General features: G+C 48.9%; 7 protein-coding genes across 7 annotated transcripts; 4 read left to right on the forward strand and 3 right to left on the reverse strand.

Moving 5' to 3' along the window:
- Positions 1 to 38: 38 nt before the first annotated feature.
- On the forward strand, positions 39 to 5,720 carry RhiXN_05370 (cytochrome P450 family protein; the record flags this gene model as incomplete). Its single annotated transcript, XM_043325186.1, has 16 exons — positions 39 to 2,060; positions 2,111 to 2,521; positions 2,578 to 3,207; positions 3,398 to 3,508; positions 3,589 to 3,651; positions 3,708 to 3,762; positions 3,818 to 3,947; positions 4,007 to 4,195; positions 4,259 to 4,365; positions 4,415 to 4,456; positions 4,518 to 4,633; positions 4,691 to 4,783; positions 4,834 to 5,168; positions 5,220 to 5,336; positions 5,527 to 5,592; positions 5,648 to 5,720. The coding sequence occupies 16 exons, from the start codon at positions 39 to 41 to the stop codon at positions 5,718 to 5,720; spliced, it is 4,560 nt and encodes a 1,519-aa protein (XP_043177605.1).
- A 447-nt stretch (positions 5,721 to 6,167) lies between these two features.
- Positions 6,168 to 10,742, forward strand: RhiXN_05371 (peptidase C14; the record flags this gene model as incomplete). The annotated part of the gene is made up of 6 exons (XM_043325187.1): positions 6,168 to 6,356; positions 6,416 to 6,546; positions 6,595 to 6,733; positions 6,786 to 6,812; positions 6,865 to 8,391; positions 8,442 to 10,742. 6 exons carry the CDS (start codon positions 6,168 to 6,170, stop codon positions 10,740 to 10,742), a joined length of 4,314 nt encoding a protein of 1,437 aa, XP_043177606.1.
- Positions 10,743 to 12,982: 2,240 nt separating this feature from the next.
- RhiXN_05372 (uncharacterized protein) lies at positions 12,983 to 14,774 on the reverse strand (the record flags this gene model as incomplete). Its single annotated transcript, XM_043325188.1, has 9 exons — positions 12,983 to 13,151; positions 13,217 to 13,322; positions 13,373 to 13,384; positions 13,439 to 13,467; positions 13,576 to 13,650; positions 13,702 to 13,769; positions 13,824 to 14,393; positions 14,446 to 14,502; positions 14,589 to 14,774. 9 exons carry the CDS (start codon positions 14,772 to 14,774, stop codon positions 12,983 to 12,985), a joined length of 1,272 nt encoding a protein of 423 aa, XP_043177607.1.
- A 1,434-nt stretch (positions 14,775 to 16,208) lies between these two features.
- RhiXN_05373 (aspartyl protease) lies at positions 16,209 to 17,863 on the reverse strand (the record flags this gene model as incomplete). Its single annotated transcript, XM_043325189.1, has 9 exons — positions 16,209 to 16,394; positions 16,452 to 16,607; positions 16,657 to 16,758; positions 16,828 to 16,949; positions 17,025 to 17,084; positions 17,144 to 17,279; positions 17,342 to 17,463; positions 17,524 to 17,609; positions 17,664 to 17,863. The coding sequence occupies 9 exons, from the start codon at positions 17,861 to 17,863 to the stop codon at positions 16,209 to 16,211; spliced, it is 1,170 nt and encodes a 389-aa protein (XP_043177608.1).
- Positions 17,864 to 18,949: 1,086 nt separating this feature from the next.
- On the forward strand, positions 18,950 to 20,730 carry RhiXN_05374 (serine esterase; the record flags this gene model as incomplete). Its single annotated transcript, XM_043325190.1, has 7 exons — positions 18,950 to 19,114; positions 19,167 to 19,273; positions 19,324 to 19,556; positions 19,606 to 19,667; positions 19,723 to 19,811; positions 19,869 to 20,064; positions 20,122 to 20,730. The coding sequence occupies 7 exons, from the start codon at positions 18,950 to 18,952 to the stop codon at positions 20,728 to 20,730; spliced, it is 1,461 nt and encodes a 486-aa protein (XP_043177609.1).
- Positions 20,731 to 21,924: 1,194 nt separating this feature from the next.
- Positions 21,925 to 22,776, reverse strand: RhiXN_05375 (Skp1 family; the record flags this gene model as incomplete). The annotated part of the gene is made up of 6 exons (XM_043325191.1): positions 21,925 to 21,991; positions 22,049 to 22,068; positions 22,139 to 22,241; positions 22,293 to 22,483; positions 22,555 to 22,616; positions 22,677 to 22,776. The coding sequence occupies 6 exons, from the start codon at positions 22,774 to 22,776 to the stop codon at positions 21,925 to 21,927; spliced, it is 543 nt and encodes a 180-aa protein (XP_043177610.1).
- Positions 22,777 to 24,483: 1,707 nt separating this feature from the next.
- RhiXN_05376 (Vegetative incompatibility protein HET-E-1) lies at positions 24,484 to 26,364 on the forward strand (the record flags this gene model as incomplete). Its single annotated transcript, XM_043325192.1, has 5 exons — positions 24,484 to 24,882; positions 24,935 to 25,065; positions 25,118 to 25,256; positions 25,307 to 25,354; positions 25,414 to 26,364. The coding sequence occupies 5 exons, from the start codon at positions 24,484 to 24,486 to the stop codon at positions 26,362 to 26,364; spliced, it is 1,668 nt and encodes a 555-aa protein (XP_043177611.1).
- Positions 26,365 to 26,379: the final 15 nt, after the last annotated feature.

The raw sequence follows: 26,379 nt of genomic DNA on the forward strand, positions 1-26,379 counted from the left end.
GTCCACCAAGCATCAATACTTGTCCCACGACACACCGAATGGCCGACACACAATGTTGTAGCTCCACACATAGCCTGTCCGCACAGCCATCCAGAGGATACACTCTCGACTCGCCCACCCACATGCATACTCCCTCTTCATCCGCGCCTTCCTCTCCCACTTACCCACCGACCCCCATCACAGGCCTTTCCGCCAGCGCTGTTCCTTTGCTTCCAACCACAGCGAGTGCCAAGCCGGTATCCACGCAGGCCAGTCTTCCAGCGCGCTGTTACGCGGCCATGCGCAACGGTGCAAGGCGACTCTTCGGACATAGTCACTCGCATGGCGATAAGCACAGCCACATTCATGGATCGTGTGGTCACAACCACGGTCATCATCACCACGGCTATGGCCTTGTTTCCACCGAGGCTAATGACGAGCACCACCACAGTCACGGACATTCGCATGCACATCACCACCATACTTCTGATCATCCACACGATTGCGACCATGACCATGACCACGAGCATGACGACGTCGAAGTCTTTACCGATTCCAAACATGGCGATTATCTTCATCTTCCCGGACGATACCGCGTGACCCTGACTGTTCTCGGGATGGACTGTCCCTCGTGCTCCCCCCGTGTCGTGCGTGCCTTGAATGACCTACCGAGCGTGGGCGAATGTCATGTCGATGTGTTTGCCGGACGAGCGACGGTAACCTACCATCCGGACCATGTGGATACAACCGAAATGATGCAGCATGTGACGGACTCCACCGGCTTCAAGTGCCAAATTGTCCAGGATGGGCCAGTAGGAGAATCGAGCGGACCTACGAGGAGGATGAGGATTCAGTTGGATTTGCCGATGGAAGAAAAGGACCCTGAGATGAGGGGTGTGAAGATCGTCCAGGAGGAACAGGCCGAATTGATCGAGGTGGAGTACGAGGCGGGGTTGAATCCGCGTGAAGTATTGGGTGCATTCAAGCCCTGGGGTGGAGTGTATGTTCCACCAGCACAAGAATCCAGTATCGACTCGGCCCAGCGAGAGGTGCTCCGCCTTTTACATCTCACAACCGTCTCGGCCCTGCTCTGTTTTCCCGTCTTGGTGTTTGCATGGGCCCCGCTTCCCCCACATCCGACTCTGTATGGCGGAATTTCCCTCGCTTTGACAACGGTGATCCAGCTGTGCGTCGCTCGGCCAATCTACGTATCTGGCATCCGGGCTTTGACCGTTCAACGGACGATCGATATGGACTTGCTCGTCGCACTGAGCACCGGGACCGCGTATCTTTTTTCCACTGTTGCCTATGGGTTCCGCGAGGCCGGACGACCGATCAACCACCAAGGAGAAAGCTACTTTGAGACATCTGCACTCCTCGTCACGCTTGTCATGCTTGGTCGACTCATCGCAGCCTACGCCCGCCGCCGATCGACAAACGCAGTCGCTCAGTTAACCTCCATGCAAGTCGATCAAGCCACGCTCGTTCAGCCAACCGGCGAAGTACAAGTTATCCCGACAGGCCTAGTGCACATCAACGACATCCTCAGACTCGAACCCGGAGACCGAATCCCTACCGACGGACGAGTGGTGAGCGGAGAGGGGCACGTAGACGAAAGCTCGATCACAGGCGAGAGTGCTCCCGTCTTAAAGCGATCCGGGGCGGTACTCGTGGCCGGAACAGTCCTCATGGGGTCCAACCGGTCCGGTCTCGAAATGCGCGTGACGCTATCACCCGACGAAAACACGCTATCACGTATGGCTGAACTTATGCGCGCCGCGCAAGGTGCGAGGCTACGAGTGCAAGATACGGCGGATCGAGTGGCCGGGTGGTTGGCTCCTGTCGTTTTGGTGCTTGGTGCGATCACGTTTATTGCCTGGGCGAGTGTTGGTCTTTCCGCCGCGAATCGGGTGGTGGATGCGACGGCGCGAGCGGCGGAGACGAGAGAGGCGGTGGTAGACTCGATCGGGTACGCGGTCGCTGTGTTGGTGGTTTCGTGTCCGTGCGCGATTGCGTTGTGCGTCCCGATGGTGGCTGTTATTGCTGTGGCTGTCGGAACTCGCCGGGGTGTGCTATTCAAGGTGTGCTGATTAAACAGGCGAATATGAGATGGGCACTGATTTATGTACAGACCGTTGAAGCACTCGAAAGCGCATACGACGTCTCGGTGGTGGTGTTCGACAAGACGGGAACCCTGACTCTCGGCAAACTGTCGGTTGAAGACTCCAAGTACTATACTCAGGATACTGTGCCATGGCTCGGGACCGAAAGAGGGATTCAGAGCGTGGTTCGGGCTTTGACGGGTTCATCGACTCACCCGGTGTCCGCTGCGGTACACGAACACGTTGTCGCTACCCTCGCGAGTGCTTCTCCGCTACAGACCGACGGACTGGATGTGAAGTCTGTTCCTGGAAAGGGTGTTGAAGCGACTGTGGATGGAGTGGTAATCAGGGGCGGGAGTGCTGTGTGGGCGGCTGGAGGTGGAGTTGTGAAGGACCTTGGGGACCATACGGTGTTTGTGGTATCGGTTGCAGCTGACCCGGTAAGTTGCTAGCTGTTCCCCTGTTGGTTGACGCATATTGACTAGTAATTTGATAGGCTCATTCTGTGTTCACTTGTATTGCGTACTACATTCTCTCCGACTCTCTCCGTCCCGACGCACTATCGACTATCAAATCCCTCACCCAGCGCGGACTGGAAGTGCACATCCTGAGCGGCGACAACCATGGTGTGGTGACACGGACAGCATCTGCCCTCGGGATACCGACAGCCCAGGCGCGCGGCGGGTGCTCGCCTGAAGAAAAGGGCCAATGGATCAAGTTCCTGCAAGGTGCTGACGGCGACGAGGACTGCGAGAAGGGATGCGACTCGGAAGCGTCGAAGCGTCGAAAAGTGATGTTTGTGGGAGACGGCACCAACGATGCGTTGGCGCTCGTCCAGTCGGACGTGGGCGTATCTTTGGGCGGCGGCACGGATGTGGCATCGAGCGCGGCACAGGTGGTGTTGCTGTCATCGTTGAACGCAGGGCTGACGGATGTGTTCAAACTTGCGCGGGCGGCTCGGCGGCGAGTGTGGATGAACTTTGCGTGGGCTGGGATGTACAACGCTGTTGCGATTCTTCTTGCGTGCGGTGTACTCGGTCGAGCTAGGATACCCCCGCAATGGGCGGGACTTGGTGAGCTGGTCAGCGTGCTGCCTGTTGTTCTTGTCGCATGGAGTTTGGGTGTTGTGAGTTGGTGAACGAGTGTATCCATAGTTTTTTTTTGCGGGGGGTTTCCTTATTTGCGTAGCTTTTTGGACTCTGCTTGCCGGTGGTATTCTATCATGTACATGTCTCATTTCAGCAATTATATACATTTTATCTATCCCATTGTTTTACCCGTTGGAGAACTCGGGCATGCTAAGCGCCCATTGCTAGGGACGCGAAGGAATGCTTCGCCCGATCACTACCATGACCCGAAGGCAAGGCCAGCAACCCTCTACAAGGACTATCATCACCATATACCCCCACTTTGATGCACTTTCAGTTGTAACATGGAGTCTACAATAGTCACTGCTCTGCTTGCTGGCGCGACACTAACTGGAATTTATCTCTGGTACCAATCCAAGTCGTCGAGAGTTCCGCTTCCTCCAGGTCCAAGAGGAAATCTGATATTTGGATCTGCTCTGGAGGTATGCATATAAATACCAGAACTCAAGTTATCGCATTTTCTAATTATTTCTCTCAGCTGCGAACGTCTAAAGCCTTCTGGATCAACTTTGCAAAATGGACCGAGCGGTTTGGTGAGTTTATCTGCGAAAGACGTACTCTGATAGTGACATGTAGTGATATTACTAGGTCCAATCGTCTCTATCAGAATGTTGTTCCAGCGAATGATCATCGTTGACGACCCCAAGATCATCACCTATCTTTTCGAGAAAAAGGCTAGTCAGTACTCGGATAGATATGTCAGCCAGCTGGCGTTACTGTACGTACTCCTGCCTGGCTGTCGCCTACTTGAACCGGATCTCTAATTACTCGCCTCAGAATTGGATGGGAAAATGACATCATATTCATCGAATATGGTCCTTTACTCAAGCACTACCGCACGCTCCTCCAACGCGCACTCAACAACCGTGTTGTGCTGGACTATCTGCCTCTTCAGGAACACGAGGCTAAACGGCTGCTTCGGAGATTGTATGATACACCCGAGAGGTTTATGCAGCATATCCACTTGTACGTTTCGGCCTGAGACTGTATTCCACGGAGCACATGCTGATTGGCATACTGTGCCGCTAGGATGGCAGGAAGCGTGGCCATTCGGATGGTATATGGCTACAGGGTCGACTCGCCCGATGATCGGCTTGTTCAAGCCGCGGAACAGGTCATGGCAATCTTTTCGGACAGTAAGTCGAAACTTGGGCAGCTAGTACTGAGAACCTGACGTGAGGTTAGTCATGGCACCTGGCAGATGGATGGTCGAGATCTTTCCATTGTGTGAGTTTTTGTATCAACAGATGATCAATCGCACACTTACTTGATATCCTGAGATCTGCAGTACGATATATACCGAAATGGTTTCCCGGCGCTACGTTCCACAAGGCGACTGCTTCTTGGGTACCTATACTGCAAGCAACAGAAGATGAAACGTTCGAGTATGTCAAGTCTCAGATGGTAACAAATCTTGCTCGGTTGCTTCGATCTACGGGCTAACAGAGCCCTCCCTTCCAGGCAAAGGGCGTAGCCGAACCATCGTTTACCGCTAAACTCCTGCAGAAGGAAAACGGAGAAGAAGTAACCAAGCAGGAAGAGATACACATCAAAGTATGTCCTACGCCCAGTAGATCTCGGCGCATATGCTAAAGTCATTCAAGAGCTTGGCAGCTTCGTTGTATGGCGCGGCGTCTGATACAACCGTGTCGGCTGTCAAGTCGTTTTTCCTTGCCATGACGCTATACCCGGATGTCCAAGCCAAGGCGCAATCGGAAATCGCCACCTATCTCCAGACTCACTCAGACAAACGCTTTATCACGATGGACGATAAACCGCATTTACCCTATGTCAGCGCACTTGTTCGAGAAACACTACGATGGCATCCGGTTCTTACCCTGGTCGGACATCGCTCGAATGGAGAGGACGATGAGAATGTGGTAGTGGGGGATAAAACGTATCGTATTCCGGCACGAACCGCAGTGATTGCAAATGTCTGGTACGTTCTTATGCCCCAACCGACTTATGGCCTGTATTTATCAAAGAGCAGGAAAATCATGCACAACCCCGACGTGTATTCGAACCCGGAGAAGTTTATACCAGAGCGGTTCTTGGGCGATAGCCCTCCGCCATTTCCTGAAAGCTATGCGTTTGGGTTTGGGAGGAGGTAAGCTGTTATGTTTGATATGGTCGGCAACATTCCTATTAGAGAGTGCAGAATTTGTCCTGGGATACATGTAGCTCAACAGTCGATGTGGCTTTCAATCAGGTTTGCAATGACATAAAACAGCGCAAGAACTGTTGGGCTGATAATCCCTTCCCTTTTCTAGTAACATACTGGCTAACTTCATTATCAGCAAAGCCAAAGATGAAAATGGAGCGGAAATCGTGCCGCGAGAAGATTACACCAACGACATCATCACGTTTGTATATCAAGTTCGGCCACAATGCTTGGAGCTAACATGCAATGATATGTAGACACCCACTTCCGTTCGTATGCGATATCCAACCCCGCCCCGGATGCGAGAAATGGCTATCCAAGATTGAATGAGAATCAATAGAGATGGGAGGTCATATTGTTTGCTCTCTTATACAGTAACGATGCCAAGCATGGGCGTAAAATTAGACCATGCCCCTGCTTAGTATAGCTTGTATATATTCTACAACGCTTCAGAATGTGAGCAGCGCCAGCTTATAATTATTGTTTGACCACCAACTACGTATGTCTGCAACTTACCTCGTTTGAACCTTTGTCTGTTTGAGGCTGTTCAGTACAGTACATGAGATCTGGGAGCCGTTTCCATCGTGTCAGGGTAAGCCTAACGTTTATGCATCAGCTCGAGCTAAGGATCCAGTCGAACTCAGTGTTATTTTACATAGATATGATACGGACCCTGAATCTCGCACACGCCCCTACCCTCGACCTGAAAGCAGCCTCGTGCTTAAGGCTTGCCCACCCAACCACTATCTTCAGCGTAGCTACTCGGGCTTGATAGACATGAAAAACATTGGTGCATACATCGGACGTACAGCGTATAAAATCAAACGAAAACTCACATTCGCTGTCACCTCATCGAATACGTCTACTCTTATCAATGCACTACGGGCTTTTCAAAACAGTGCTGGGGTGTTCCCGCCCCTAAAATCCACGATTGGGGACCTGATAGCCAGGGTAGAGCACGTAGAGGTATGCGGCGAATGTATGTCAGTCGCCTGCTTTGCACACGTTGACCTAGCCTCTTTCAGCTCAGCTCGAAGCATCGTCGTGAGTTCGGGGGTCTAGCAAGAAGGATTACTTCACTCAGTGATTCGCTTGCCGAGCACATGCAAGCTTTCAAGCTGACTCATGTTTCCTACTTCTTCGAGAGAAAAGCAGCGTGAGTGAGGTATGGTCGACTACTTTCAAAGACTCACCGCTCGTCAAGGTCTGTCAAAGAGCAAGTGACGATCATCAGCAATAATCAGGAACGCGGAACAAGGTGGCGTGTTTGGAAGGTTAAGCAATGTCAGGGCGAGATACTCAACGGATATAGACGGATAGCTGAGATTCTTGAGGAGCTACATGTGAGCAGTACGTGTGTTTAAAGACGACATATCTGACGAAGCAAGCGTAAAGAGGTGGTGCATAGAAGAACAGGAAACGGTAAGCTCAAGTACGGAAGAAGAGATTAGAACGTGACCAGGGGCTCGGACAGAACTCCCGTCTCGAAGTATTGGCACCGGTCCACGACGCCACCTACGATTCCATGATGTCCCGTGAGCTCAATCGCCGAGCTTGTGCTAGAGACACCCGAGCAAATATCCTGAATGAGCTCGAACAATGGTCACTCGATCCGACCAAGCCTAACATATTCTGGCTAAATGGCACGGCTGGCATGGGCAAGACAACCATCGCATATACCTTTGCGCAGTCACTACGAGAACGGGGGGCACTTGGCGCTACTTTTTTTTGCGTGCGTGCCTCGGGGGAGTGCCGTGATGCGAGAAGAATAATACCCGCTGTTGCGTACCAGCTTGCGCAGTACTTGTTTTCATTCCGATCGGCCTTGCTGGATGTGTTGGAGAATGAGCACAGTATGAAGTTAGAATCCATCGCCGACCAGTGCGAACAACTAATCAAGGAGCCACTATCGAGGATCAAGGGTGGAATGACAACATGGCCAATCATCGTGATCGATGGACTAGACGAATGCAGTAGCTCGAGCGAGGTGGAAACGATGCTCGACATGCTCTTCCGGGTTGTTCCCAACCTACCTATCAAAGTCTTAGTTACCAGTCGGCCCGAGCCAAACATCCGCCGCGGAATCGTGGCCCAGTCTGACCAGTCTGACCAGAGCCGTTCAATCTGCGTGCTTCGCGAAATTGATGATTCCCCAGTAGAGGTGGAAGTCGAGCAGTACCTTCATGAAGCACTTGGGAACAGCGTCTCAGAGCATGACTTGAGCAGGCTTTCCAGGCTCTCCGGCGGTTGGTTCATATGTGCGGTTACTCTAGTTCGGTATCTTTTCAGACAAGGGAATATAGTCGACCAGGGCCGGCTGGAAGCCGCTCTGACCCTACCTTCCGACTTGGAAAATAGACACCTTGACATTGACCGTCTGTATACGATGATTCTAGATAGTGCAGTTTACGGGCCAGATCAAGAGCCGGAAGATCAAGAGCAGATGCGCCTGATCATCTGGACGGCACTACGCGTTCGAGAGCCCGTCAGCGTTGATACACTCGCAGCATTGACTGGAATTGAGGTGACAAAGGCGAACATTTTGCTCGAGCCGCTCTACTCTATATTGTATATGTCGCAAGCGACTGGAACGATCACCACACTACATGCATCGTTCCCTGACTTTATGTTTGACAAGGCACGGTCGGCAAAATTCTACTGTGACGAAGCAAAGCACAATCAACTGCTCGCCAAACGGTGCTTTCAGTTGATGAAAGACCAGCTGCGATTCAACATCTGTGGCATAGAAACGTCGTTTATACCCGATAGCAAAGTGCAGGACCTAGAAGCTCGTGTACAGAAATCAATCTCCCCAACGTTGTCGTACGTTGCGAAATATTGGGGAGATCATCTAATGAAGAGTGCGCCTTGTAAGGCAGTGCGGAAAGGGCTGGAAGATTTTCTGTCGGATCGGCTACTGTTCTGGATAGAGGTACTGAGCCTGAAGCACATACTTGACAAAGGGATAAGCATACTGTCGGAAGTTAAGCGATGGATGATGGTAAGGTGCTTGAGCAGAGCAGTAGTAATAAGACTGACAATACGTGACAGGACCAGGTTCAAGATAGATCATCAGATCTCATCAGGTCACTCGACGACTCACGGATCTTCCTGTCAAAGTATGCCGCTGGACCGGTTTCGCAGTCCACACCGCACATATACATCTCAGCATTGGCATTGTGCAATCACCCAAGCTCAGTCTACAAACGGTACTGGAGTCGCACCCGAGGACTTTTGAATCTGCGAGGCTCTGTGATGAAGCTGCCGCTACTCGCAACATGGTGGGTGCACCTGGTGGGCCAATCGCTAGCATTCTCTCCTGACGGGACTCGATTCGCAATTGGATTTGAAGATGGGACGGTTGCACTATTTTATGCTCGCAGTGGAGGAGTTGCTCTTGGACCCCTGGAAGGGCACACCTGTCAGGTCAACTCCGTGGCTTTCTCTCCTGACGGACTGCTGCTTGCCTCTTGCTCTCACGACGGTACAATCCTTGTGCGAGACGCGCAGACAGGCAGTTGCATATATGACGTAATCAAGGGGCACGAAAGTGAAGTAACGTCAGTATCATTCTCACCGAACGGCAAGCAGATCCTCTCAGGGTCCAATCACCGGACAACGCGGATGTGGGACAGTGGCAACGGCAGCCTCATACCCAACTCCATCAAGTGTCATCCTTCAATAGTCAAGTGCACGGCATTCTCTCCTGATGGCAAGCATATCGCCTGTGGCTTGAATGGCCACAAGTCACCCATTGTTGTTTACGATGCATCCACCAGCAAGTCTCTCCCTTTTCCATTCAACGCTCATCGGTCCTCAGTCTATTCAATCGCCTTTTCGCCAAACAGCAAGCACCTTGTCACTGGCCATTATTCCGGTGAGCTGCGCGTCTGGAGTCTGCAGGACGGCACCGTCACACGTTCCCCACCCAAAGTACACAACCGCGCAATTTCATCCATTGGGTTCTCGCCACTCGGAAACAAACTTGTCACTGCCTCGCATGATGGGTGCGTGTATATGTGGGATGTAGAGAACGGCTACTCCAACCCTTGCCTACTTGGCACACACGACGATGAGGTTTACTCCGCTGCGTTCTCACCCGACGGCACACGAGTCGCATCATGCTCATATGACCGCACCGTCAAGATGTGGAATGCGCTGCACCCGACATTATCTTACACCTCACACTCGAACGCACCGACCAAGGGTGTCTTGTCGGTCGCTATCTCGCCCGGTGGCTCACGCATAGCCACAGCCGGTGGTGACAAAGCGATCCATATATTCCGCGCACACGACGGCATCACCCCTCTCGAGGCGCTTGTAGAACATGCTGGCTTGGTCCTCTCCGTGGTGTTCTCGCCCGATGGAAGGTATCTTGCCTCTGGTAGTTCTGACAAAGCTATCTGTATATGGGATGGCGAAAGTGGCAAGCTACTATCCGGTCCATTTCGAGGGCACAAGGGCTGGGTTCAATCGGTTGTGTTCTCGCCCGATGGGAGATGGATTGTGTCCGCCTCAACAGACAAGACCATACGAAAGTGGGATGTGCGCGGTGGGAGTCTGAAGCTTACCGACCTTGTTGGAATACACGACGGTTGGGTCTACTCAGCGACATTCTGCCCCGATGGCCAGCGCATTGTTTCCAGTTGCAGTAATAGAAAGATTTACATATGGGACGCACAGACTCTATCGCTTGTGTTCGATCCTTTTGGGCCCCAGTGGTTCGAAGGGGGTATCCGGGCGGTGACATTCTCGCCCAACGGCAGATTCGTTGCCTGCGGGTCGACTGACCGCACTATCCGCATGTTTGACTCGCGCAGCGGCGATCTGGTCTTAGGTCCTCTCAAGGGACACCAGGGTTCGGTCATGTCAGTTGTGTTCTCGCCCGACGGCAATTATATCGTATCTGGCTCGGATGATGGAAGCGTTCGCGTGTGGAAGGTGGAGGATGGAGCTCCTGTATATGAGCCACTTCAAGGCCATTTAGGCTGGGTTAGCTCGGTAGTATGCTCGTCAGACGGCGTGTACATCATCTCAGGTTCGTCGGACTCAACGATTCGAGTGTGGAAGGCGCCAGGAGGACGCGTTGCATCCGACCCAACAAACCCTGCCCCTGAAATCCCAGACCTGAGAGACGTTGATCGTGCGATCGCTGGCGGGATGACGATGTCAAAGGATGGGTGGGCGCGAAACCGTGAGTCACAGCTGCTGTTCTGGGTTCCATCGGGCATGGCACAGCTCTTCCCCACACCGGAGACCGTCTACACCGTTGGACCTGAAGGTACGCTACAAGCAGATTATAGTCAGCCTCTTCTGCTTGGCAATGAGTGGCGTGGGTGCTATGAGGGGTGATGTGAGCATTCTGAAAATGCTTGACGAATGATCATATATTGATGCGTGTGTCTGATATATAAAAACGTCTGGTGCTGCGATTTGTATATTGTACGCTACTCTACAGGCTCTCAGTATACATATGTATCTAGTTGTTATATAAATGCGTGAGCACGGTCCACATATACACAGCCAAACGAAAAACCTGTACCACGTGACTAATTCTATCCAAATAGCCGATTTACCTACTCAGATAAACTAGACTCTCCAGAAACAAGAGAGCTCCCATCAGCCCGCAATGGTATTTGAGAAGCACCCTCTCATTTCTACGGAAGATCTCACATAGCTTTCTCAACTTCAGAGCCCTCACACTTAAGCATGTCAATCTGGAGAGCTTACTGCATATGACCATCTACCCGCCGAGGGTACTGGTCGTATTGTTGAGTGAAGTTAAAATGATGATATATATTCTAGTATGAAGCATGTCCGTGTACATGTGTGTCATAAGCTATCTAATTATACATTCGGGTCAGAACTATCGCGAGTAGAGCGCTCTAAATATATTTTGATTTATGCCCATCATCCAAGCCTCCCGTCACTCCTTCCAAACTCCAAATCTTTGACACAGTTCTGAGTGCTCCCACCCAAATCTCGGCCCACGCCCGCTATGAGCCCCCCCCCCCCCCCCGGGATTCCGCTTCATCAAGCATCTCTGTCAAATGGCTAGGTAGAGGGCTCGCAGGGCGTAACCGGTGCAACTCGAGCGATGGGATTGACTCGTTGGTAGCTTCTTCAGTAGAGAGTGCGAACCGATGTAGCTCAGGCGGCATAGCACTATAGTTTGAGTGCGTGCTGAAGGACGCTGCAGATAACACTGGGCCGATGAGTCTATACATGAAGAGCGAAAGCACACACATAAGTAGTGGAGCTGAAGGATAGCAACCAAGGATGGTAGGGGTCATGATATGAACATTGGTCGCGGGAGCAAAGACAAGGGCGGCGGATATATTCCTCAATGGCAGGCGGGGCAGCTATTGGTTAAGCTTGACCATGACTTGCTGACCAGAGTTTGCAAACACCACGTGCTGTGCATGTAGCTCCTTGAATATGAATCAAAAAGAAAGAAAAAAAAGAAAAAGGAAAAAGGAAAACCGAACACCAGGTGACTTCTGATTTTTTCTGTGAGCTGGACCTTCACCAGTTGCCAGGTGTATGGTTCTGCAGGAATAGTGGCGAAATGATCACCGGGAGGACTTGAATCTTCGGGAGCTACGCACCAGTACCTCTCGCTTCCAGCAAAATCATCATAAGTCACAGTACGATTGTAGAATGCAAGCCTGAAAGAGGCGTATGCATTGACAGGTGATACTGGAAACCAATGGAAGGTAGAATTGTCGAACCATCTGTCGGCATCGGCCAGGTAAGATGAACATAACTCGAGTGGCGTGTTTGCCTGATTTGTTGTACAGAGCTGATAGAGACAGCCTCGTACACGAGAGCTACCAATACTAGGAGGCTAGCTATCCTATCGATTACATAGTGCTACCAGGTCCACACTTGTGGCCAGAGCCGTATCCGTTGGAATGACCTTTATCCCTATATTACTGTAGTTGAGCTCTCTCGTACGCTCTTGGGCGATGCACCGGTAGCGGTCGAATGATTGGCACTCAGCTCGCGCGACCAATTCGTTAGATTTGAATGAGATGGGTTTCATCGACAATCAGCGGTACGACCATGGAAAGGTGTTCGGTATCAGCGAGAGTAATGGCCAATTGACCCGAGGAGAAATCTGTGATAACATGAGCAGTTGAATATGTGATAACACCAAGAGCTAAAGAACTTGGAACGTATGAAGGGCAAGCCTGTCATCTGAAATGATGTCAAAGTGCATATGCTGATGACATCAACATGGGTATCAAGTAAAAGGGGGCCAAAAAACCCCCAGAGCGCTTTGAAGTGCTCCAGTTTTAGTAGCCTCCTTGTTAGGACCTGATAGATCCGGAACGCTTGGCGAGCACTTGGGAGCACTTCATAAGCATTTCTGAGTGTCATACCAAACGCTCTGCAGCACTAACCAACAATAGCGAGTCTCGGAGCACTCCCGAGACTTTTGGAGCCTCGTAGAGCTACCCACGGTAATACCAGGAATGTTACCCTTCCGACCGTCTTACTCCCTAAATGCTCTCGCTAAATGGATACTTTGTGTCAGCGCAAACTTTGTCACAAGACGCCCATGATATTGATGTATTTTACATTAATTGCTATAGACCGTTGACCCCGCCCGGGGTAGGTTTTGTAAAATCTTTATCAGATACTGTGTTTTCGATTGCATATTTCGCAATTGATCCCGATGTCCAATTAACTTCTGCCCAATCAAACACGGCGTTGATTCCCCCATCTTGGTCCCGGAATGTAATACACCCACTGCACCTGCAAGAGCAATGTAAGGCTCAGGGAGCTAAAGCAGTCAGGTTTGATGAGTACTACAAACTTACCGAGGGATGTCGGGTATACAACAATAAATATCCAAAACTTTGCCGGTACCAGTACTGGGTTTGATAACTTTGGAAATGTCCAAGTTTCCGAAATCAAACGTCAACCCTATGTATAGTAATGTCAGCCAGAGATCCTATATGATATCATAAACTCACAGTTAGATGCAACTGTAATTGATATACATTAGCGTACGGCGAAAGACACTTGCTCAATATACTCACGAAAAACTCGCTCCCCAGGAGGAATGGGACTTGAAACTCGCCGACGCAATTATATTTCCATCTTACATGATCCAACAAGGTTTCTTGTTTCGACCCCTCAGTCACAAGCTCTCGGACAACCTTTGCAATTCGCGTACTTGCTCGTAGCATTGAAAATCTGGGTATTTTTGAGGTACACCTTATCAGGAGGGAAGGATTCGGCCAGTCGTATTCTGGAACAGGTCTTAGCCCGACCTTCAAATAAGAATAAGGGAGGAACATACTGAGCATCCAGCGCATAAATTAGACGATTAGTTCGCTCAGCATCATATTGTTTGTCTCCATAAAAATGCTACTTAAATCGTTAATCAAGTCCACAATCGTCAGCGTATGGATGCGGACAGACCTTGTACAGCCACGCGACAATTACATCGCCCGAGCTTAAGAACGGTACCTCTAACCCAAGCGTCTTAAGCTCCTTCATCGCCTGCTCCTTCAGCTGTGCAATCTCAGAAGGAGGGAAATAAATTGTACGCTGCGAGATGGAGCCATCTTGCTCAAGGTCTATACGCTCCATCTCGGCCGATGCCAGAAAGTCTGAAGGACCATACGTCGACCACCCTCTCAAATTCGAATTGGCCCCTGGAGGAGCGGTATTAAGAAGGTCCACCCAAGGGTCCCCCTCGAGCTCGTCCAAGAGTTCTTTTCCTTCAAGGAGCGAGGCGAGACTACGCATTACTGACCCTACAGCTGATGCGCCCATGATCACATGAGCAAAAGTAAATGCGAAAACTGTCGCGTCTGCTAGACATGAGACGTGAAGCTGGGACGCAGGCGATTGAGATGAAACTAGTTCTTCGAGTGTGGGCTGCGACTTTTCGAAATAGAGCTTGAGGTTGCGAGAGAGCCTCTGAGTTGTGATGGTTGAGGTTCGAGCGGGCAAGGTTTCGACTTGATGGATTCCTTTAGATGTGACCTTGGCAGGGGTTAGCAAACCCGAAACTTATAATAAGAGACGTACTACTCACATAAAATGTGGTAGCCAAGACTGCATGTCGAGCATCAGGAATCAGAGCTTCTAGTACCTGCGGTTGAAACTGAGTTCGCCAAACCAGTCATCTTTAGCATTTACATATAATTCAATGTATATATAGAGTACTAGTATACTCACATTCAAACTAGAACGGCGGAGGTGGACCCCTAGTATTGGCCATTTTTGAATAAGAACATTGACTGCAGATTCAATCTGGGATCTATTGACCACCCCACTGAAGATATAACTGATAGTAACGATAACATGCGCAACACCTGAGTGCAGATCTATAGCATAAACGGGTTCGACACGAAAGTGTTCCATGAGAGCGGGAGCTGAAGGGATGTATGGTCTATGTAGTTCAATCGATAGCAGTCGACTTTATACGGGACTTGGCGTCCTATCGAATTGTGATCAACCATGTGGAGCGCAATGTTGCCACTATAAGACGGATCATCACGCGTATGCCTGATAACACAGTAAGGTGCGGTCAAAATTTCGAACTACAGCGAAATGCACAACGATATACAGTCTAAGCTTGTCATCACTTCTACGTGATCACCAGAGCTATCCGGCACTTCGCGGGATGTTCAACAATGATGTTCGCATCCCCAATCACATGTCACCCACTATAGTCCTAAAGTGGAAGGAGATAGTCCTGCTGCACATCACAGTGCAAGACACGGCGGCGAGTGCAGCCACAGTGGCAACGTATCACAATATTAATGTAGCCGCTTATAGTGTAAGGTTATTGTTGAAGCGACTATACTCGTTATATAACTCAACCTTGGGGTGTCGTTTATCGCTTCAGCGCTGACGATACGGTAAAGGGGGAACATGCCTCACGTTACTATCCAATCGTTCGTCCAATGGACGAAAATCTGATTATCGTGAATACTGCACCCCTGCATATAATTCCATTCTAGTTGACTGTTATTAAAGCTTTTTTTTTTTTTTTGGTTGTGCAAACTTAGTCTCACAAGAAAGATTCCACGAGATTTTAGTTTGAAATTGGCTCTAGGAGAGGCTAGCGCTAACATCGACGCCAAAAGATATTGCAGGTCTCATCTATTCATAAATAAACCCATATAATGGCTCGATACGTGCATTGAGTATGAGATGGTTTATATAACGCTCAGTTACCGACTCTACACGGTCCTGAAAGTCTCGGGAGCGCTCCGGGACTCGCTTTTGTCGGCGAGCACTCCGGATCTGTTGGATCCTAACGAGGAGGTTCCCAAAACTGGAGCACTCCAGAGTGCCCCAGAGCTTTTGAGGCCCCCGTAGAGGAGACACTCGTTGTCTGCAGCACTAGTACTATTCTTACGGGGTAAACATCCCGAGATTGAGTTGTGTAACGGGTATAGTCGCTTCAACAATAACCTTACACTATAAGCGGCTACATTAATATTGTGATACATTGCCACCGCGGCTGCACTCGCCGCCGTGTCTTGCACTGTGATGTGCAGCAGGACTATCTCCTTCCACTTTAGGACTATAGTGGGTGACATGTGATTGGGGATGCGAACAACATTGTTGAACATCCCGCGAAGTGCCGGATAGCTCTGGTTCACGCAAAAGTGATGACAAGCTTAGACTGTCTATCGTTATGCATTTCGCTGTAAGTTCAATCTCATACACTTTGTCCACTCTTCTCGTTATGATTCTAACCCTAGCTAGTATGTACCGATAGTGGATATCGAGCAATCTTTGTAATATGCCCATTTCAGCTCCAACCTACGTATTGAATTTTCACCATCAATTACCCGCCGCGAATCCCATACGCGAGTTTGCCTGATCCCAAACACTGTAGTAATGCTTCAACAAGCTTCCGCCCAAGATATAGTACCCGCTCTGAGCATTGATCAGCGTTTGGCAAGTCGAAGGGTCGCTTGCAAACGGCCCAACGTTGAGCTCTTGGGGAGGAATCGTCAAGTTGAAGGCCTATCGATGTACTTGGCTCAATAAGAAACCCAGATTAATTGCGAGGCATATATTCACCTTTCCGGTGGTGGTAGTAAATGTGAAATCGAGCTTTGCGGTAAGCGAAGATATCTTGGAGCACGCGATTCCATAGGCGCCTTTAGTTCCGACCGGTTTGATCTCGGGCGAAATCAAGGCATACAGTGCCTCTGTGACGGCCTTGGGGAAGACAATCTACAAGGGCATTGTGAGAATGGATCTTTTGAGTATCAAAAAGACCCACATTGCTTGTCCCGCTATCGAAAATGACATGAGTCGTCTTCTTCAATGCGGCGGATGTCTTGCCGTTCACTGCGTACTGCGAGGAGACGAGCTGCCAGAATCCCTACCGCAATTGGATAATCAATTTAGTGTATCGGTGCAATTGAATTATACGTGTTATGTCAATTCTCACCTGTGTAGCAGGATCTACTGGAAAATAAGTAACGGGCTCAGAGAACTTGGAATTATCGATTCCGCCAAGAGTCAGCTCAGCGCCACCAACGGATTTCGGGGTAAGCCACATCCCAAACACAGCTTTGAGTCAAAGAAACAAAGGAACAGTGTCATGAGTAATTTAATGCAACGAAAACATGTGCCAGGAAAGCTTACCTGGAAGACCTTGATTGACCAGATTCTGGAACACGGTCCCGTCGGCAGAGTATCCCATACCTGTCACCATATCAGGAAACGCGCCCATACACCGCTTGGATCAAGCGTATGATTCTCACCGAAGATTCCATCAAACGGGTCGGCGTCGAAACCAGAAGACTGCTTAGTGATGAGGTAAAAGTCGGTCTTGGCAGCAGACAAGCCAGCAATGGCCACAGTATCCCGGACCGCAGACAAAGTCAAGCTTTCGTAATCCTTTTATTGTTATCAGGTTATGTTTAAAACTCTAAACTTGGATGCGGCAATGAGTCTCTCACGCTTGGATCAACTCCGACTCCTGTTCCAAAATTCTCGGTGCTTGACCTATGGTAATCATAGAACGTCGAAGAAGCCGCTGAATTGAACTTTTTTTGATTGACACAGCTCGAACAGGATGTGCCTAGACGAGTTTGAATATTGTTGTTGTTTTAATACAGTGTGTGTATCAGGTGGGTCTTACTTGGAATTTCTCCCGAGAAGCTCCCAGTGTCGAATACAACTGTAAAGTTCTGAGGCGGTGTTCCTGCCTGAATCGCACCATACCATCTACAAATATGGTATTCGATCAAATGTAATACAATTGATGTAGATTAAACATACTGCAGATCGGTCCCTTTGTAGTAATCCTGTAAGGGCTCGCTGGACGGGGCAAGCGCCAATCGCGCAACATTCCGTGGTGGGGTTCCATTTGCTAAGACATGCCTTGACAAATTGATCTTGATGGAGCCAGTCGAGGGAGACGGGGCCGCGCTGGCGTAGAATGCAGCAAAGAGGACTAATAGCAAAGCGGAAGGGGACATGGTTTCAGGATTGAGGGACGCACATTTTGTTTTCAAGCTCGAGGCGAGCTTTTTAATCGACTACAACTCCAAGTGAGAGACTTTCGCAGGATACTACTCTCCATGCTGGTCTGGGAACCGAAGCAAACCCATACGTCTACAAGGCTAAAAATACCATTTGGGGCCATAAATAGCATATATCAATGTGCGGGTTGGCTTCGCGAAGCATACTGACTGACTGCATAGATGATCGATGAACGATGGGTAGACGGGCACACCTATTGACTATGGGGACACTCGTGGTAGTGGCCCGACCTGGATATATTTACACATTTGATCACGTTGCAAAGTTGAAGAAAGTGTGTCAACTCGGAACACGTACATGCGCGTGTATGATGACCTTCCTCGTTACAGCGTGGCATTAATACTGTAATAGCTTGATGCACATGCAAGAATTTCATATCGCTCGGGCAGATCTGCATATCACTAATCTTGTTCATGATGACTACCTGGGCAAGTTCTCGATTACTTGTGCGGATGCACACGTCATGTAAATAAGGATCGGAGGTCATCGCAGGGGTTGCACACTCATCAAGTTGAGCTCGGGCACATCGATGGCCGCTCACCGAGAGTTGCCAGGGGCCAACATGGAGGCGCACGGTCGACACAGCTAGGCCGGCGGGGTTTTTGGTGAAAGGTAGAGGAACTATAGAGGCCACTGCTGCGGAATGTTCTATTGTGCCTTGCATACGCGGCCTTTGTTTGTCCTGAGCATATCGCCAGTGGAGGTCATGGCTTCTGAGGGAACAGCCATGACCCTGACTAAGCAACCTCCGAAAGCACCGCGTCACTCCACAGGCCGAAGCCGATTGATATATAATCGCCGGTTTTGATCTTGCATGCCGCCACGCCTCTATCCTTTCTGCGCATTATCTTCTTGCTCTCTATTCGGCCGTGAATAAGTCTCCTGGGAGCTACTACTAGAAGATTCGATAATTCAACATAGACGATAAGCATCTGGCATACGATCGTCGGACAACAATAATGTCATCGTCGTCATCAACTATCATTCCTAGAAATGTTCATTTTCTGGCCCTTGTCCACGGCATGTGGGGGACTCCCGAGCACCTGGCCCGAGTCGAAGAGACTATAAAGGAAAAGTACGCCGACGTAGAGGGAGATACCGAATTTGTCAGCCTGCGAATCCGCACGAACGCTGAATCACATACTTATGATGGGTTGGATTGGGGTGCTGAGAGGGCGGTCAAAGAGGTAAGCTATAGGATACTAACTATGGAAATGAATCGTGCTAATCTTGTCGCAGATATACCAAACGGTAGAAGAAATAGAGTCAGATGGTCACAAAAAGGTTGCAAAGTTCTCGATCTTTGGATACAGCTTGGGAGGCTTGATATCTCGCTATACCATAGGGTAAGTTCAATACCTCCAACGCTCTAGCCCATGACTTAACAGTTCGACAGTATTCTCTATCAACGGGGTTTCTTCCGCAATATCAAACCCGTCAATTTTACCACCTTTGCCACGCCGCATCTGGGCCTACCGCGGATACGAGGTCTTGTCGGTACAATGATGCACAAGTTGGGCCCAAAGATGCTTTCCCGAACTGGAAAGCAATTTTACGGTGTTGACAAGGATATCTGGTCGCCGGATGATAAGGAGGGGAGACCGTTATTGGAAGTCATGGCTGATAAAGGTACGTAGCGAGATGCCTTACTATTAGCAGTACTCTGACTAGGCTGTAGATTCCGTCTTTTTCAAGGCGCTAAAATCATTCCCTCGCGTCACATTCTACGGGAACGCAGTTGTAAGTCCCAAGGTCATCCATCTTTCTGCTGGGTGTTGATCTCACATCCATATAGAACGATCTCACGGTCGTCTATGTGACCTCGATGGTAGAAGCTCATGATCCATTCGTCGCCCTCAAGACCAAGTCTCATCGGTTGGGAATGTGAGTACCCACGGCGACCGAGCTGCCTTGTCTTCTCACGCCTTATTCCAAATCTAGTAAAATGGATCCCAAGTACAAGCACGTTATCGAATCTTTTGGCGAAGTCCCCGCCGGTGAAGAAGTTCCGCTGTCCGAAATCGAGCTGGAGGATAGGGCCCGCAAAGCCGCTCTGCACTGGTACTCTCCAAGTCGCTATCGCACTAGTCGGCCCTTCCTTCCTCCATTCCTACAATTCCCTTTCCCTCTCAATCTCGTGAGTATGGTTCTTTTCGGACAGTCCGTCTCCGTTTCTAACACCTGTCACCGATAGGTCTTTTACCTTCTTTTACCCTTCTTAATACCCGCAGGACTTACATATGCAACCATTCGATTTAATCGCGAGTCACGCTCCTCCCGGCGCCGACTTGAAGCTCTCGCGGACTCACCCGACGCCGAATCCAGCCTAGCTGCAATACTACAAAAGATGGAAATGGCAGTTGCAGACATGGTCGACCCGGCTGATCCGGGCGTAGCAGACGAAGGGTGGGACAGCGGGGTAGAAACAGACACAGTCGTTGTTGCGGACCCCTCGGAAGAAACACGAAAGCGCAAGGCGACTAGGCCAGACACCCCAGAGGCTGCCGCTGCCCAATCTCTCCCCACACCACCGGCCGAAGAGGACCGCAAACTTGAGTCGAAATCGACGTTTTCTCCACCCAAGCCTAAACCCAACGACCCGCTACAACCGATCTTGTCCCCTGCGCAGCTCGCTATGATCGAGTCGCTCAACTCGATTCCGCAGCTTCGTAAAGTACGAGCATATTTCCCGTATGTTCGGAATGCACATAGTATGATTATCGTGCGTGATCCAAAGGTGTTCCCGATGCATGAAGATGGGATGGGTGTGGTCAAGCACTGGGCGGATCGGTTTGTTCTTTGATTATACGTTTATGCCTTGATTTAGATATACCTTTCGCTTTTATTATTTCGCTTTCGTTTCTATTTTGTTTTGTTTTTTGGTCTATTTGCATATGTTGCTTTGGGACATCACTTGGCACTTTTGTTGATATGCATGCATGGTCGTCGTTGTTAGTCTATATGTAGAAACACTAAATAATAGTTCTTGAAATTACTTCAAGTCATTCGTGTGAGGGATTCTCACAAGTTGGGTCGGTTGGGCTATTGTGAGTCTCAAAGCTCGTTTGCGGACTTTTTAACGTTGAATCACTCGAATAGTACAAATGCCACTATCATAGTCAGTGTGGTCTGGAGACCTGACGGCATTGAACAACTCCGGCGGCTCTATACGATGATCTCATTTCATCCAGCCAGTTCGAATGGTGTGGTTTCCGGACAACCTTTTCCGATTTGGTAACCCTTGTACTATCACTCACTCTATAGTAGCCACTGCACAGACATAAACCTCCGAGATACTGCCGTACGCTACTTGCACCCCAAACTCTTGTCGTTGTTTAATGCCCGGTATGACACTTGGAGCAGCCTGGCAGTGTACCTGGTAAATTTTTGAGCGAATGATTGACAACATAAGGTCATGGAAGTACATGTCCCACCCGCACACAAATCAATAATAGGTCACCAATAGTATACATACTCTATTTCACCTTCAGTCGGGAACAACAAACTCGGAGTAGAATTAAAAATGCATATTTTATTGCAAGACGCCCAACTACCGGTAACTACAGGTTTGTACGACATTTTTAACCAGACTACACCATAGCCAAGACAGACGATCGTCCGCTAGACACGATGCAGTTGATTCTCTATGCCTTGAAATAAACGATTGATATGGGCCCTTCACCAGAACTACGCCAGCGTCGAGAATTCTGGCTGCGTAGGCAGAAAGAGGCCAAGGTGAGAAGATATTTAGTCAGAGTTTTGTTCAAGTTGAGTTCATTCAAGTATTTCGGTTGGATAATTTATTCGAGGTTGAACGCCGTTGGGAAGAGGAAATTGAGCAGAAATTTGCTTTAAAAGGGTTCATTCCAAAGCATGTGCAAATACTGCCACTCGACTCCCTCGGACCGAAGAGCCAGCCGAAGATTCGCCACTTCCTATCAATACACGCTACAGTACAGTTGCAGAGGTATATGTATGGCCATCATCAATTCGCCTTCTATCCCATGTTCAGGTCGACACAATGGGTACAACGACGAGCATTTCTATCAATCTTCACCCCATTCCTATCAAGCGTCAGTATTAGCACACTACTAGGTAAGCGCCCTCAATGCGTAGCTCACATTCTCTTTTTTATTTGTGCCTGTTACATGCAAGAAACACGTCACTCTTCGTTTAGCACCACATTTATTGATTTTTTGACCAATACTCACCTCCTCCTCTGGTGTGAAATCGCTAACAATATTGAAGTGTTTCCGTACCTCTTCAGGAGTCTTGCCTTTGATTTGGTTGGCTACAGTTTTACACCCGACATCACTAATGTCTCGTTATCACCTAAACGGTATGAATAGAAAGCTAAATACGAACAGAAGTGAAGGAATATCAAGATAGTTTGCAGCCAAAACTAGCTCGAAAAGCATTTCCTGATCGACTTGAATAAATTGTTGATCCCACTCTCCAATTTCAGAGACTTGTCGCTTTCTGGGATCATCAGCATCTTGGCTTTTTTCGATAGGCCGTAATTTATCATATCCGTGATGAGCACAGTATTCGATCACCTATATATATAATTATCCCGCGCAACACGTTTAGGTTGAGGTTCGGTCGATCCGGGTTCGGCATCACGTACTTTTGTGAGAACGGATGAGCTCACTTGTGGTAATGGGATAGGTTCCAAGCTATTCGGAGGGTCTGTGTTGAATCAATAGATTAACTCCTATCTATTTCTCGAGATCTATCCCATAGACTTACTGTCTGGTGGCGAAAATATGCCAAAACAACGATATACATCCCAGTCGGTGATCAGTTGCTCGTTGTCACTTGTTATAAACGTGACAGTGCCTTCAGACATGTTAGGCGGTGGAGATGGACACGCTCAGTCTCTCCTGGGTGGCTGCATTTTATGCATGCCGGGCTCGGAGCGCTCCGATCAGTTCAATTACACAGCATACTGTATATAGGTGATTGACGAGCACTGGGCTGTGATACTTTGATATTTGAATTCAAGACATCTTTTGAACAGAACTCATTTTGGATGGAGCGCAATTACGTTTGAAGATTCAGTGGAACTTAACTCGTAATCACGCGCATGACTTCCTGTTTGTTGAGGAATGAGGTGAAGTGAATTAGGGTGCGGAAATTCAACTATTAGTGGGATGAAACGTCTCGCTAGCTTACAATATTCACATTTATCAAAAGTTCGTATAGCAAAATGAGGTGTTTCTGTGTGCTTTAAATGTGTTATCAATCCAATCAACCGTTACTTTGTCTTCTAAAGGTGCCCTGCCTCAATGACCCCGTAGCATCGTACTTATTAGAATTCCAATATTTCGCATATATTTACATTCTAATTACCTGTTACGCACCTGGCATGCCATATATGTACGAATGCGTGTGTTTTCTCTCCTTGGTTCCCTACGCGGACGTAGTACCAGTTAAGATACATTTATATGGCTCCCGAACTATCCGTTTTAAAAGCAATGTTCTAAGCTAAATTAACTTACCGAACGACTATTGATCATTCTTATGTTTTTCCCCGACGACAATTACCAAGTAAGAAGTGTAGTGGCTATCGAAGGCTTGTCACACGGAAAGGAAGGAAACGGAGTAGTGTATCCTAATGCACCTCTTATAATCGAATCCTGCTCAACCTCACCTATTGGGTTGGAGTACCAAATCGAACTCGATTCAACGTCCCCCCCCTCAAAAAAAAAACTCCCCTATATATACTGGACGATCCATCCAAGCCAATCTTGTCCCTTGCTCAGTCTGACATAATCGGGCCACTTAAATCGATACCTGAGCTCCACAAGGTCAGCATACACCCCTCTTGTGTTGACGATGCGCATGTTGTAGTTGTTGTGCGCGATCCACATGCGTTCCCGATCCGCGAGGACGGGATGGGCGTGACTAGGCACCGGCTGGGCCGATTTGTCCTATGGTTACTTGCCACCAACTTAGATCTTGTTTTGATTATCGACGTACGTGATTAACTGGACCATAGAAGTTGAATTAGAAGAATTGGAGCAATTGCATAGATGCATACATAAAGGTATTGGTCCATCGAATCCTACGTCAAGTGGTCAGCTAAAATACAAGCAACTATAATATAACCTACAAGGCCAGCCAATTCTTTAGAGGCTTTTACATACTGAGCTGCGTACCAGACATAGAGACCACTGCTTTTAACTTCTGTAACGTATTATGGCGGTCAAGATCCGAGGGTGCTTGAAGACAGAAGCGTGAAGAAAAAAATTGAGTTCTTGGTTCTATTTCATATCGTTTGGATCCCAAGCAGGCAAAAATACAAATTTGAGGCTTCAAAGCGATCTTGGTCCCCGAAGAAGTTCACGAAAACCTGTCCCGTTCACAAAAAGCTAGCTATATCGATGATAAGCGCCGAGAATTTGATGCGTAGTATTACGACATGGCCTCGAACAGCTGATTCCAACCTGATTTCACCCTTAACTTCCCTTGAAGGCGTATCAGACCCGAAGCGAACACAAATCTAGACTAGCAATCGGCAAAACATAAACTAAGAACTTGGGCGCATAATTCGATGGAGCACGAGGGATCTAGAAAGAAACAAAAGAAGCGCTTGGGTGATGTGCTAAGCCTGAGGAAATGGCTACGAAGCCCGGAGGATAAAGACGAATCCAATTCAGAAACGTTCTCAAGTCCTGGAGCGTCCACCCTGGGCGGGCTCAGTGTAGTTGTTGGATCTGGTCAGTCAAATAATGTAGCCCCTTCGTCTATGGCCAAGGAATCAAGTCAAGCCATCCAAAGCTCTACCAGTTCTACATCAGCACTGGATACTACAGCTCCCGTTCAGGAAGTTGCCAACTCCCCATGGTCAACATTGGAGAAAGCGCTTCAAGCTCTCAGCATCACCAGGCACATTTGCCCATCTTTAGCTTCAGCTGCTGACGATCTAAGATTGTACCTTCCTATGGTTGAAGTAACATACTTATTCACCATAAAGTAGAGTTGATACCGAAGTGCGGTATTAGACCACCAGAAAAATCGAACAAGACCACAAAAACATAACAGCCGAACTCAAGTCGGTACTTGAGCTAACAGCCAAGCACATGAATGATGTATCTTTTGAGGAGAGCAGCGAGGCAATATCGGTCATGTCACAGTAAGCATCCAGCAATATGACTTCTAGAAACGGAGTTAATCTTAGTTTTCAGAGCAATCAAAAAAGAAATCGAGGCAATCGGAGTCCATCAATCCCGAAGAGGTGCACAGCGCGTACTTGGTTCAGGAGGCGATGATGAAGATGTGATCCGAAGGTACCGACGAATTGAGCAACTATTTCGTCAGATTCACGTAGGTACTTGTGTGTATACATTGAGTGGCTCACCTGAAGTATGGGTTAGGGGGAGGCAAGCTTGAGCACATGGAACACTGCCAATAAACAACACACGGTGAGCCTCATTTTAAAAAACCTGTTCTTACGCTAGAAGGAAATCTTGGTTGGCCATAGAATTCATTGATTGAAGGCCTGAACCCGGCGAAGCAAGCCAGGTTCGACTCCAGTCTATCCATAGAGATCGGTCGCCGCACGTGTACCGAAAACACCCGAACGAAAATTCTACAAAGCTCACTTGTATGGTCAGAAGAGCCAAACTCAGCTAAGGTATACTGGATGAATGGCATGGCTGGAACCGGCAAAACAACAATTGCTTGTAGCCTATGCGTAGAACTGCAAGCCCGCAAGCAACTTGCTGCCAGTTTCTTCTGTACACGCACATCGCCCGAGTGTCGTGAAGCAAAACGTATAGTGCCGACAATCGCATACCAGTTCGCCCGACGCTCCACTCCGTTCCGCTCTGCCTTGTGCAAAGCGCTGGAGGAAGACCCCGATATTGGCGTTGGCCATATCTCATCACAGTTCGAGCTGCTTCTCAGACGTCCGCTGATAAAGGCCAGGGATAGACTCCCGAACAACCTTGTAATCGTGATCGACGCGCTGGATGAATGCATCGATCCCCGCGTTGTGGAAGATTTCCTGAGTCTCCTTTTCCGTTCGGCTATGGATTTGCCAGTACGGTTCTATGTCACCAGCCGACCTGAGCCCGCTATTAGGGATAGAATGATGGTGGAAAGTGAACGCTCACGCCTAATCTTGTATCTGCATGAGATCGAGCATTCGCTGGTGAAAGCTGATATCGAGTTATATCTCAGGGAGGAGCTCGCATTCATGTCACCTGCCGACGCTGATGTTAAGAAGCTTGCCGCACATGCAGGCAACCTGTTCATCTATGCCGCGACTGCTGTTCGGTACATTTGCCCAAGGAAGAAGGGAACCAACTCAAGGACGCGATTATCTGTGATACTTGCGATCAATATGGAGTCAAAGCAAAAGCTATCGGGGATTGACGACTTGTATACTGCTATCCTCACACAGTGGACCCCAAAAGTGCGGATTTTCTGAACGTGAAAAATCGCG

Source organism: Rhizoctonia solani, chromosome 2, assembly GCF_016906535.1.
Source record: "Rhizoctonia solani chromosome 2, complete sequence".
Taxonomy (NCBI): Eukaryota; Fungi; Basidiomycota; class Agaricomycetes; order Cantharellales; family Ceratobasidiaceae; genus Rhizoctonia; species Rhizoctonia solani.